Raw genomic sequence first — 14,126 nt, forward strand, 5'->3', positions numbered from 1 at the left:
ATCAGGGACTGTAGCTGTAAGATTTTCAGTCATACAGCCTGTTTAGCAAACTATGGAATTACAGCACACATTCATGCTGGTAAACGTAAAGGTCATCACTGTAGAATTCTATTCAAGCAAACAGTGAATAATTTCAAACCAAATGTCACAATAGATTTCTGGGGTTGCAATACTACTTGTGAAGGTCAGGCAAAGTATTACCAACATATTCTGGACAACAACAAAGAAGATCTACAACAGCTGGTAACAAACAAATGACAGTTAAAGTAGTTCAAGTACAGTAGTTACAGTAGCTGCTCCAGCATGCGTAGGCTGCAAAGGAACAAGTTAAGGCTCCACAACCGAAACGCTGTGTTTCTTTTCTTCTCTTTTCAGCATGGAATAAACCTTTACTTGTTCATATGAGTTAACACTACCATTCAAGACAGGCTCTTCTGGTTATTGGTAATATTCTGGTTTCTGTGCTTTTGTTCCAGAATGTTCCTTTACTTGTGCCATCAAACATCCTAAGAGCAAGAAGACAAATGACTGTACATTATGAGAATGTATTGATCCATTTTCTAACTGCTTCATCCAATTCAGGGTGGTGGGGATGTTTTTACTAATAAAAAATAAATAAAAATGATGGTGGTCCAGGGGCATCCAACTGAAAGAATATCACACAAGTATGTTCTCACTCTTCACTGAGCATAAGAATGCTTACGAGCAAGGGGTCTATCTACAGTAGCTTGTTTGGCTTTTAGTGGCTAATTGATCTAAGGATCCTGTCCAGCCTTTTTAAAAAAAAAACTAAAAACATTGGATTCATTGGAAGAAAACCGTCTTTTCCATTTTACAAGCATTCTCCTTAGTTTCCAATTGTTCCCTTTGGTTTGTGGTCAGGTGTTGATTCTGAAGAAGTCCACTGTGCTGCCTTTGTCTAAGCCTTTGATAATTTTGAAAATTTGAATCAGGTCCTGTGGTAGCCACCTCTGCTCTAAAAAACGAACAGGATTCAGTTATTTCAGTCTGCCTTGAAGTCTGGGAACATATCTGTTATAAATCATAACATACTGCTTCTCCACATAATCTAGAATATGTACAGTAAAACATGAATCAATGAATTATTTTTTATAAGTAGCCTATTCAAGTTTGGCATGTCCAATATTATATTTCTAGTTTATGCATTTACTATCTGCATGCTGTACAACACCCTGAACTGTGTATGATACAAAAGTGGAAAATTAACAACATTATTATGTTTATTCTTTCCAGTCCTCTGTCCTCATTCTCATACAATGAAATAACCAAAGCATGAGCACAGACAAGGCATGTAAAGTCTGAAAACACCCGCAGAATCAATAATATTATGTAGTTCTATACAAAATAACTATACAGTATAAAATATAAATGTTTTTGATAAGGCAAGAGAAAATGAAATTAGCTTATTTTGGCCAGGGTTCTACACAAAACTAAAAAGAAGGATAATTGATTCAGTATTACTGTACAGTACTTCTTGGCAGCATAGTTCACAAATATTCATTCAATTTTAGCCTACAGTAAGAAGCACATTTCATCATTACATACAATGATAAACCTAAAAGCCATGCAAATAATTGAATCGTTCTACAAAACATTCAAATTTGATTTTTGAAAAAAAAAACAGATATTGAGTTTCTAGTACAAAAAGCAGCTTGCTGTTGCCAAACTTTGCTTTCCAGCCTTTCTTTACTTAATTGATCAATAGGTCTATAAAGCCTGACAATTCAATTTGTTAGCTTAATACTCTGTATTATAGAAGTATCCAGTCATTAAGTAACCCTAAGCTTTAAGAAGTACAATATAGGGTTTTCATAGACTTAAGAGACTCATTAAGCAGTAACTTAACAGAAATTATCTCCTGCCCCTCTCCTTTCCTGCAGATTTCACTGGCCAGCAGATGTAAGAATTCCTGCATGAAACGTTCTAAAGATAGATACTGTATGACACCAAGTGCAGCCAAGAGTTACAGTATATCGAATTGTTAATTTTGTTTTCTTCTGTGCAGTTCACTTTTGACTTGAACTGCCAGAGTGATTTTCTCTCCTCAAGGGCTCTTCAAGCTTCCTGTTCGCTCAATAGACTGTTACCATTGCACATATTTGGAGTGGAACTTCAACCAATTTGAAACCAAAGGCAATTTTACAAGCTGTATCCTGCATTTTGCCAATTTGCGATACTGCGAACAGCTACTGTATGCAGTACTGCTGGAAACTCAACGTTGTGAGGGACTGCATATAAAGAAAGCTACTTTTAAAAGTAATCCATTCACTTATGAGTTATTTGTGTAAACGTTTACTATTTTAAAATCAACAAGATACTGAAGAAAAGGCCATCTATTTTCTAGCTGAGCTAGTCAATCGCAGGTGAGACACAGACACATACAGTACATACACACACTCACACCAGGGCCAATTAACCTCCAGTACCAGTATGTCTTTGGACTGTGGGAGGAGACCCATACGAACTCGGGGAGAACATACAAATGCAGAATGCTCCCCAAGAGTAGATATGAACCCAGAACCCCAGCACTGCACTGCAGAAATGCTAACCACTGTGCCACTGTGCCCTCCACTGAGGGAAAATAATTTAATAATTCTACAATTACCGTTATCTAGGTATTGTACATACTGTACATTACCTCCTAAAAGCAATTTACCCCATTTTGTACATTTAGGAAAGTAACTAGTTACAGCAATAGACTTATTTTTAAAAGTAACTTTAATGACCCTTACGTATCAGCATTAGACAAGGCTGTAAGGTTCAAAAAAGAAGGAAAAAAAAAACTTTTCCCCCTCTATCTTTTTACTTTTCACCTTGGGATTAAACTCTGCTTATTCCTTTGCAGCTCTCAAACTGATGTAGATCACCACTCAAATTTCTTCCAAGCATACAACTCTCAGTTTTCCATTTCCACATTTGGAAGAAAGCAATATGGGAAATCAGTCCTAGGAATAGCCCGTTCTTGTATTAACAATATACTCAAGGGCTCTCACAGTGCAAGTGCTCTAACTGAAGTGAAAGGGTGTAACAGGAGTGCTTCAAAAGACATACTTTCTATTGATTGCCCAGTTGGCTGAAAGTGCTTCTTAATGAGAACAGGCTGAGTTTAATGTGAGTCCATCAGAGGAGAAACTCTGATGAGTTGACTTCCGGGTTTACAAAAAAACGTAATATTGTATATCTGTTATATTACGTTTCTATGATTTTATTTTAATTTAACTTATCCATATGGACATCTTATGCTTAAATGTTAACAGTTGCTGTTGCTGGTGCAATCCGATGCACACCTTAATTTCTGGACAATCCTTTGGCGATTATTTCACCACTGTTGGCACTTTTTCTTCTTAAACTGTTTAATAAGAGCTAAAGTCTGCCTGTTATAATATAGAGTTATATTATAGCACCAAAACAGAAAACTCTTCTTATTGTTACACATCAGTTCAAATGTGAACCTGTTTCTAAATATAGCTTCAAATATGTCCACTGAGAGTCCTTTCATTAATTAATTTTCAATCCTCGTTCATTACATACAATACCACTGTGACCAAACATATATTCATCACCCATAGCTACCTGATCCTACTGATCCTTCGTGATTACACGGGGGAAAGACTGCACCCTGGATGGGACACCAGTTGATCGCAGGGCATACGCAGACACATGCACACTGGGGCAATTTAGAGACACCAGTAAATCTAGTCAGCAAGTCTTTGGAAGGTGGGACGAAACTGCAGTACCCAGAGAAAGCCCACAATACAACAGGAAAACCGTGTACACTCCACACAGAAGGTACCCAAACCCAGGTCTTACCCAGCACCTAGGGAAGATGCCGCAGACATCATGGCAAAAATATTATTCTCATCTTTTATGTGTTTAATGAGGGACACTATGCTAGTAACACACCAGTCACTTGAGGTCCAAATTCTATTTAGAACAAAATGAGTTTAAATAGCTGTTTTTTTTTTTTGTTAAGCATTTCCAACCTTTTTTTATCAGCTATTTCCAATAGGCTGTTGCTAGCAATGCTGGCATCTGAACGGTGATTTGCTACATTTCTTAAAAGTATGTTTATTTGGAGCCTTAATGTGTGTGCAGTACTCTGGTCCATGAGGGAACTGTTCTACGAAAGGCTACTTGCAGTGAGCCTCAATTGAAAAGCTGAGACAACACACATCTTCGCAGCATTTATCGCCGTAAATCATAGAGGCCCGAGGTTACACCTGCTCATTTCCAATTTATTTGGGAAACAAAGCTTTCACCTGCTGACATGTGAAGGAAAACTCTACTCTAAGTGCTGTGTTGCCAACACTGGCTGCGTGCAACAATATCAACTCCAGCTGTGCTAATATGCTCTCAACCTGCCTCCGTCTAGAGCTAATTTCGGCCACCACTAAGACAACAGACCTCCATACTTACTGTACCTGAACCCATTGACAGAAGCAGAGATCCACTACCCCAACAGGAGGACAGAACCGACAGATTTATCACAACACTTTGATCCATAACATTGCACTGCACAGTACATGCCTATAGATCAACTAAGGAAGCTGCTTTTCAGCTAAGAATTTGTCATGTCTAGTCATTTGTCATGTCACAGTGAAAGAGGTGTTAAGAGCGATAAACAAAGCACCAAGTGAACCATTATTTACTGTTCAGCAGAATTAGCCAGAAACTCGACTTTTGCGAGTCACTTTAGGCACGGCTTTTGAAGGCACATTCAACCGTTTAACCAATCACCGTCTAAAATGGTCAATTAAAATCGCTTCAGAAAGAAACTCCTTTGGCTGTCATTGTGTGCTTTGGGTAAATACCTCACTTCAAGGTTCAAAGTTCCCTTTGCTTCGGAAAGTAAGATTGACAAAGACTAGAATCTCGGAATACACAACAGTTTAAAATTCGTCTACAACTGAAAAACATTTGTTCCTACAATCGGGATACATACTATAACGAAAGGTCTGGTTAAAGGTATTTGCCCATTCACTGCAATTACAGCATTAGGCAGCACGTACTGTACAGCATACTGGTTTCTGTGCTATCCATTTTCAAAAGCCTTAAACGCAATACATGTCCTCTACTTAAAATGCCACAGCTGAAAGCACTGGTGCCTTGGGTAATGTTTTTTCTGGGTTTTTTTTTTTCTATTTGATATACTGTAAATGCGGACGTTTCCACTTCCAATTGCACCGAGGGTTGGTTCTACAGTACTTCTGAGCCGCACCAAATCGTTTAGACTCCAGGGAGGTCAGAATCCCGTTCCCTCCGTTAAAAATTAGAAACAAAAACACGCAACACAGGGGGAAAAAAACAGAATTGCTTTATTGTGCGGCTATTTTTAAAGAGCATCGAGTGCAAGCTGCATCTTCCTTTTTTTTTGTCCACAAAGAAAGTGACAGATTCTAACATACCGACACCTCTGTCTCCATCTGCTGCAGGAATCCCTGAAAACAGACCTACTGTACTGGACTGTACTGTACGTGTAGAGGCTATGCCGGACAATATCTGCCACCTGTAATTCATCCAGTTAACTTTGTACTGCAGATACTGTAGCTTGAGGTCCAGTTAAAACTTCACTTCATTTTCAAATCCCAGTTCTGAACGTTATCACGTTTTAACTGTGAAAACCAGGCTACCAGATGATGAAGAGCCAATACAGCATTTGCATAAAAATGTGCTTTTTACACTTTTTAGAAAGGCACACTTTTTTTAACGTACTCGTACCATGTTTTGGAAAAAAAAAAACCTTAGCGTTACTGAGGAAAAGGGACGCTCGAATTCTAGCAAGAACGTCTTTATTTGAACTCAGAAAAAATACACAGGTTACTTACCTTTGGTGCTTTGGTCGTGGTGCACCTTGCAACACTGTTACTAACTCCTGCAGTTTGATTCATGGTCTACAAATGCCCCCCCAAATCTTAAAACAGCAGAAATACGGCTCCTCTTCGCCTCTCGTTGTGGCTACTCTTGGAAAATGTACAGTACATGAAAGGACTATAAAAGGTTTACTACAGTAAGAAATGACTTTATCCCAATTATGTTTTTTTTTTCTTTCAGGCTTGATCTCCTGTTGCGTGTTTAAACTTGACAATCATACAATTTGCTATGTTTCTGTAAAAAAAAAAAACACAACTTTTGTGTCACCGGGGATGGTTTTCTGCGCTTTGGATTCTGTTCAAGTGCCTCTCAAATCTGTTAAAGGCGCTGAACACGAGGATATCCTTTGATGATGTGAGTATTTTTTTTTTCAGATGTTCACAGCCTTTTTTGTTCTCTTCATCCTCTTCTTTCCTTTACACAACACCCTGTATAACTTCAGCAAGAAAAGCACCACCAGTATAACGTCGGCAGAAAATTGTCCCGGTACCCTTATTGATGTAGTTTGATATTCCGTGTTAAGACCACTCGGCCTGCGCTAGCTCACGAAGAAACTTTCAGAAAACGTAACCCCCCAAAAAATGGGGGATCTTCAAGCAAGTTAAACTTCCTCTGCATCAGTAGGGACTGTTAATGTCTGTTACGGAGTGATGCCAGCGACTGCTTTTCAAGTGCGCTGCCGCTGTTTGAAACTCGGCACGGCCGTTGTTGTTTTGTTTTCTTTTTTACTATTTCAGTACTGTTATGGAAAAACGCAGGAAATTCATTTAGCTTGAAGTGAGCAATAGAAGCCGGTCCGGTTAATCCTGGCTGTAATTTGGGGTCCTCCCGGCGAAAGTGGGAAAACGCAGCCGTGCACGAGCCTCCCCCAGCAGTTCTCGCGGAGCTGTCGAGAGGTGGCACGCGAGCCCCTAGCTGGAGCTGAAGCACAGGAAAATTGCTTCGGCTCAGAGGTCAATGAAAATTTAGCCTCCTAATTACGACTGTGTCCGCAATCAGGCGGATAAATTGTTTTCTGGGTAACCGTGCTAAAGTTATTTTAAAGGGAAACTGATGTGGGGGGAGGGAGGCTTTTGAAATATACAATATGTGTATTTTTTACCTTCCAATCTCTCGGATTTCGTTTTTTCCACCAGCCATCACTTAAAATTTACTAATTCCACCTGATAAGTAGCCCACGGACTGATGCAGCTTTCTGCCTTTTCATTCCACGGCACTGACCGTGAGGATATCCGTTTCAACACAAGCACGCCCCAGCACGACTGCTGCTACACGTGTTAACACTACCATTGATTAATACAAGCTCTTTAAGAATAATAGAATAATAGTAGCGACGTGTAAGTCGTGGATTTTTGTAAATATTAGTAAAAAGTGTTAAAACCACACTTTGGGTTTTGATATCCAACTTCCATATCAACTCCCTGCTTGCCATTACAATTCATAACACCAGTATTCCAAGTTATACTGAGGAGCAAAAGATACAACTAACTTTTCATATGAGGGATGATAAAGGCTGAAAAAAATCAAAAGCTCCTTTCGCAGATGATTAATTAACAGTAGTAATTATTTTCAGGGACAGGCATGAATTGGATTAGATTCCATTAAGTGTAACTAATGCTGAGGTCATGATGCCACTGAATTAAGATTCTCAGCTGCTGCCACTCAAAGCTTTAACAAAACACAACTTTTCCTGACTGAATCATTAGGACTCTCATCAACCATACATTCCATGCTTGTAAAGGCTTATTAATCCGAATGGTAAGCATATTAAACACAAGCAGAACTGTTCCCTTCAAACTTTTCGAAGGTTAAATTTAAGTCCCAGTATTGGTAGACCGAGAAGACAGCTATAATTAACTCTCGATCAATTCAAACGAGAAGCAGTTTCTTCATAAAGGTGAATAATAAAAAGAATATTATTTTTGGCATATAACAACCTCAGGCTCCCATATAGGACATAATAGTTCAATTTTAAGCCAAAATGACCTAACAATAGCACACTACAGCTAATTATTGACTCTCTAGCATAACAGCATAATGGATATGATCAATTTCTGTGGTGGCTCCACAGAATTTAACTTCAATGTGAGTGAAAACCTGTGTGACATTAAACTGTATCTGCAGATGCTCAACCGTGTCACAAAATGTAACTTCCATTCCATTCCTGAATTTATGTTTTATAATTAAAAGTATTTTTTTCAAACCTGGAGGGCTTTGGGGGGGAATCCCAGCTGTCTGCTGCTGAAGGCACTGTGATATAAATGTTTAAATGCAGAGCTCCTTGCTGCCTTTTCTAATTGAGCAATGCAAATGAATCACAGCAGTTTTTCGGTTCACCATAACACAGTGAACAGAAATAAATAACAGGCCCTGAAGAAGCAATGAGAACAGTGGGGTTGAGATATAGGTGAAAGTCTAATTACAGTCAGCAGCTTCCCAAGAGCTGAATAAAGATCTTGTTATACACAGGATGTTTGACTGCTTGCATTACATAGAGATACAGTAGCCCTGGTGCAACTGCAAATGATAGAAGTGTCAATTCTGAGAAGCAGGCTTTCTAGTAACAGGATGTTTATGTAATGAGATTAGACTGTGAGGGCACTGAAAATGCATTTTTGTCGAAATGCTGGCACGCGTTTTGACACTAGAAATGCAGATTATTTGTGGTACAAAGTAAGGGTTGGATTTCACCTGTCTGGATGCATTTCTTTTAAAATCAATACATGTTACACTCCTCTGTTTTGGAAGAATTGTTTTTGAGGGGGTGGCAGGGTGTGGTAAGCAGCTAGCTACAGTTAGGGAAGCCTAAGCAGGGCTTTTTTTGTTGAAAGGGTTGTGGCTAGCACTCAGAGCTGTTAAGTCAGCTCTTTTTGTCTTTAGATAGGGTACATCTTCATAAAAATAGGCTGAAAACTAGGGAGAAAAGAAATCAAGACCGGTCTTATTCTATAAATACTTAAATTAAGCATACAATGAATTCTGCATTTAGATGTAACACATTACCAGCATTTTAATAAATTGCAGAATTTTCTGGAATCTTCATACTAGGGGATCACCTGGTATATGGTAGAATCCTATGTACTGTAACAGGTCATTCTGAAATGCAGGGCAGAGGATGTGACCTAATTCCTAGAAGTTCTCTAACAGGTACTGAAGAGATCATCTACAGCGCCTACTAAGAGAAAGTTCAATTCAATTGAAAGTCTCATTTTTAGTGGGGTTGTGATGTGTATTAACTGTGATCAGTATCTCAATAGGTAATTAACTATCTGAAATCAGGATCAGGCAATAAGAGAGGTAATTACTATATTGGGAAAGAGTTAGACACTGCAGATACAGTAAGAGAACAGTACAAGTCAGCAACCCTGAATTGGAAGAGGTAGTTGGAAAACGGATGGATGGAGAGACTACTTTTGAATAGGGTGGCCAGTTGGAAAGGGGGGGTTCACAGAGAGATTAAAAAACACTGAATCTAGAAAAAAGAAAATATGCAAAAGAGATAAGCAATGCAGGTGAATCAAAAAGATGACCCAAGGGAAACACAAGATGGTAATTGACTAGGTAATTAAATTCTTGTACCTTAACATTAAGATGATGAGGAACAAAGTGCAAAGAGATACAAGCAACTGCATTGGCATGTACAGTAATTGGAATCATGGAAACTGTAGAGAGGGTGAAATAGCCTAATACTGTACATCATAAAAGAAGAATCTAGTTAATGAAAAATAATATGATGAACTGCTAGAACAGGTTAGAAATACAGCAGAAAGATCAAGTGAGTGACAGAAAAGAACATTGTAGTGGAGGCTAAAATGTTTTTTCAGCATCAGAATAGCAAAACAATAGTAAAGGATAGAGTAATGTCCGAGATAAAATATGAAGCTTTTCGATCCTGAAAGGAAAATGGCAGACGTATTAAATGACTATTTCACTTGGGTGTTTACCAAGGATAAAATGGGCAGTTGTAAAGGCTGAGCAAACACAGCATTCAGTATTAAATAATACTAGCATGGAAAAAGAAGATACTACAAGCATTAAAAATCAACAGATTGCCAAGGAGTGATGGTTCTACCGATTATACAGTGCCTTGCGAAAGTATTCGGCCCCCTTGAACTTTTCAACCTTTTGCCACATTTCAGGCTTCAAACATAAAGATATAAATTTTTTATTTTATGTGAAGAATCACCAACAAGTGGGACACAATTGTGAAGTGGAACGAAATCTATTGGATTTTTGAAACTTTTTTAACTAATAAAAAAATGAAAAGTGGGGCGTGCAAAATTATTCGGCCCCTTTACTTTCAGTGCAGCAAACTCACTCCAGAAGTTCAGCGAGGATCTCTGAATGATCCAATGTTGTCCTAAATGACTGATGGTGATAAATAGAATCCACCTGTGTGTAATCAAGTCTCTGTATAAATGCACCTGCTCTGTGATAGTCTCAAGGTTCTGTTGAAAGCGCAGAGAGCATCATGAAGACCAAGGAACACACCAGGCAGGTCCGTAATACTGTTGTGGAGAAGTTTAAAGCCGGATTTGGATACAAAAAGATTTCCCAAGCTTCAAACATCCCAAGGAGCACTGTGCAAGCGATCATCTTGAAATGGAAGGAGTATCAGACCACTGCAAATCTACCAAGACCTGGCCGTCCCTCTAAACTTTCAGCTCAGACAAGGAGAAGACTGATCAGAGATGCAGCCAAGAGGCCCATGATCACTCTGGATGAACTGCAGAGAACTACAGCTGAGGTGGGAGAGTCTGTCCATAGGACAACAATCAGTCTTACACTGCACAAATCTGGCCTTTATGGAAGAGTGGCAAGAAGAAAGCCATTTCTCAAAGATATCCATAAAAAGTCTCGTCTAAAGTTTGCCACAAGCCACCTGGGAGACACCCCAAACATGTGGAAGAAGGTGCTCTGGTCAGATGAAACCAAAATCGAACTTTTTGGCCACAATGCAAAACGATATGTTTGGCGTAAAAGCAACACAGCTCATCACCCTCAACACACCATCCCCACTGTCAAACATGGTGGTGGCAGCATCATGGTTTGGGCCTGCTTTTCTTCAGCAGGGACAGGGAAGATGGTTAAAATTGAGGGGAAGATGGATGCAGCCAAATACAGGACCATTCTGGATGAAAACCTGTTGGAGTCTGCAAAAGACCTGAAACTGGGACGGAGATTTATCTTCCAACAAGACAATGATCCCAAACATACAGCAAAATCTACAAAGGAATGGTTCACAAATAAACGTATCCAGGTGTTTGAATGGCCAAGTCAAAGTCCAGACCTGAATCCAATCGAGAATCTGTGGAAAGAGCTGAAAACTGCTGTTCACAAACGCTCTCCATCCAACCTCACTGAGCTCGAGCTGTTTTGCAAGGAAGAATGGGCAAGTATTTCAGTCTCTCGATGTGCAAAACTGATAGAGACATACCCCAAGCGACTTGCAGCTGTAATCGCAGCAAAAGGTGGCTCTACAAAGTATTAACGCAAGGGGGCCGAATAATTTTGCACGCCCCACTTTTCATTTTTTTATTAGTTAAAAAAGTTTCAAAAATCCAATAGATTTCGTTCCACTTCACAATTGTGTCCCACTTGTTGGTGATTCTTCACATAAAATAAAAAATTTATATCTTTATGTTTGAAGCCTGAAATGTGGCAAAAGGTTGAAAAGTTCAAGGGGGCCGAATACTTTCGCAAGGCACTGTACATAAGGAAACTAGAGATGTTAGTCATAGGACATTAACAAAACTCTCTCAGTTCACTAACTGGAATGTTTTTAGTGCACCTATCCATAAAATATTTGACAAAACCAAACCAATTACTTATAGATCAAGAGATCTTCTATTGCATGCAAGGCCAAAGAAACAATAATCAGAACGTAACTAGCAGACCATATGTACGGCCCCAAGAGTTTAAGGAATGGTCATTGTGGATTTTGAAAATGTAAGTATTGGTTAAATAAGTTGTTCCATGTTCAAAGACTCCTTTGGACATAACAACAGCTCCAAGACCACATTAAGCATTAACTGGGTTCTTTCAAGTCCATGGAGAGAAAAAAAAAGATCAATACATTTCAGAAGGCGGCACAACTTTGTTTTCAAGTCGGTACAACCTTGGTAAATGAATAAACTAACTACAATGAGCAAACAAGAGTCCTACACAGGCCGAGTGAAGGAACTGAAGAGAAGGTCATGAAGAAACTCAAACTCAAAATGAACAGTGAAACATGAACCAGAGGCCACAAGAGGAAGATACTGTACTTGGCAGTGCATTTCAAAATGAGCAGAGACACTTCTCTTCTCTACCCACAGGGTTGAGGGGATTTGGAATAAGATATTGATACTGGATGAATAAGAGTATGATACTTTGCCATGTTTAAAGAGACAGTTGGATGAGTTTCGGGGATTAATTAGCTACTCACTGTCAAATGTACTTAATGGGCTGAATGGCCTCTTGTTTGTAATTTTCCTTATGCTCTTAGTTTCAGTTTATTTTCATTCAGATCAGTTAAAAATATTAAATACACATTTCCTAACTCCCACTTTCCTTGAGAACAGGTATAAAGATACACCTCTCCCTTTGTGGTTACTTTAACAGTGGAAGCGTTAGCCCAGGTTTTGTAACTCTGGATAAAATGTATAATTATACTTCAATGTTCTGCAGCTGGATATTTTTTTAATTTCCTTTTGGGATTTTTAATAACCACGGAGAGCCAGGACCTTGGTTTTTACATCTCATCCGAAAGACGGCGCCATCACTATACTGAGACATTAGGATCCACACAGACTGCAGGATGTCCCACCGGGTCCCACCAACAACTCTTCCAACAGCAACCTAAGCTTTCCCAGGTGGTCTCCCATCCAGGTACTGGCAAGACTCACACATACGGTACATAGCTTCAGTGGGTTGCCAGTTGTAAATTGCACAGCAATATAGCCACTGGCTATAGTTAAAGAAACTCACCTTCCTCACCATCTCCTCCAGCTCCCATCTCAAGAGGAATTATGAACTTATCCATCTTTCAAACTGGTAAAGTACTAGGCCTGTATTCGTGAGAATAGCAAACACAGATTAAAGAGCGATAGAACGGAGTATTGAAGTCAAGTTGAAAACATTTTTTTTTTCCAATAACAACAACAGTAACAGATGAAGTCAAGTGTCTCTTTGATGTAAAAGGTAAACTGTGCATGAAATGCATTTCAAGCAGGGTTGTACCAAGGATGACATCTCAATCGTGTTCTGGGTAAAGTAGCTACAAAAGGCAAACAATGTTAGGATATCTGCGAAGGACTGGTACAGTACTTCCTCTGAGGTGTATCCTGCTCCTGTTGCTTGCCAGGACAGGCTCAACCACCCTCATGACCCTGAATTACATGAAGCAGTTAGACAATGGATGGATGTTAGAATCCATAATTAAGAGTGTAGAATTTCAATTAGGGGTGTCATGCTAAAATACATTTGATACATTTCTGAGCTGAAAGGAAAGCTCTGACAAGCTTAAGGAACCATTTTTCTATTTTTCTTGAACAGGGAAAGATATGACTGTACCTGATTAAAATAAGGAAAATGCTCATCAATAAAGTTTGCTCAGTGGAATTCATCAGAATCAAAGCTGATGAATGATGTGGGCTTTCTCAGAATCCACAGTGGATACCTTTGGCAACTACATGCAGGTGCACTAAATGGTCAGTCCATACACTGACAAGCACACAGTAATGAGATTCCTGTGACGCTTTTCTGAAGAATTTCTTTAGTGATAACAATCCTATAAACAGGCAGGCTGAAAAGGAAAAAAAAAAAACATTTTAGTTACAATGTGCTTTCAAGCTGTGTTCAAAGATACAGAGATGCTTTGAACCGCTGAAATAATGGCAGGCCGAAGGAACAGTGATTTGTGCCTTCGGTCCTTCTGTCTGCACAGATAAACTTCGTGTTTCTCCTGCCGATGGACTGCTGTGAAGAAGGGAGGGATTGTGAGTGACCGCAAAATAGCTCTGAAAGGCCCCTACACTGCAAAGCCACACGGCTATTACAGAACACAGCTCACAGTAGGCACAGAACACGGCAGGCACTGTGTACCAGAACACTTGGTTTCAAATTAATTTCAGCAATCTGGGAAAAACAAAAAACTGTCATCAGTTGTAATAAACAAACCGAGCCCTGTCCAGAATGTGACTGTATTGTATTATTGTTCATGGGTACTATTGCAGCATAGCCTGGATCCTGGA

At 39.3% G+C, this 14,126-nt stretch overlaps 1 protein-coding gene across 1 annotated transcript in view; it reads right to left on the reverse strand.

The window, feature by feature from the left end:
- LOC148657503 (A-type potassium channel modulatory protein DPP6-like) overlaps nucleotides 1–6,826 on the reverse strand; it is a 305,728-nt gene extending 298,902 nt beyond the window's left edge. Inside the window, exon 1 of the mRNA XM_088643867.1 lies at nucleotides 5,847–6,826. Within this exon, the coding sequence (XP_088499993.1) occupies nucleotides 5,847–5,909 (63 nt within the window). The 5' untranslated portion in view covers nucleotides 5,910–6,826. The remainder of the gene's footprint in view (nucleotides 1–5,846) is intronic.
- Between the last annotated feature and the right edge of the window lie 7,300 nt (nucleotides 6,827–14,126).

The sequence above is a fragment of the Lepisosteus platostomus genome, chromosome 8, assembly GCF_059453375.1.
Source record: "Lepisosteus platostomus isolate fLepPlt1 chromosome 8, fLepPlt1.hap1, whole genome shotgun sequence".
Lineage (NCBI taxonomy): Eukaryota > Metazoa > Chordata > Actinopteri > Semionotiformes > Lepisosteidae > Lepisosteus > Lepisosteus platostomus.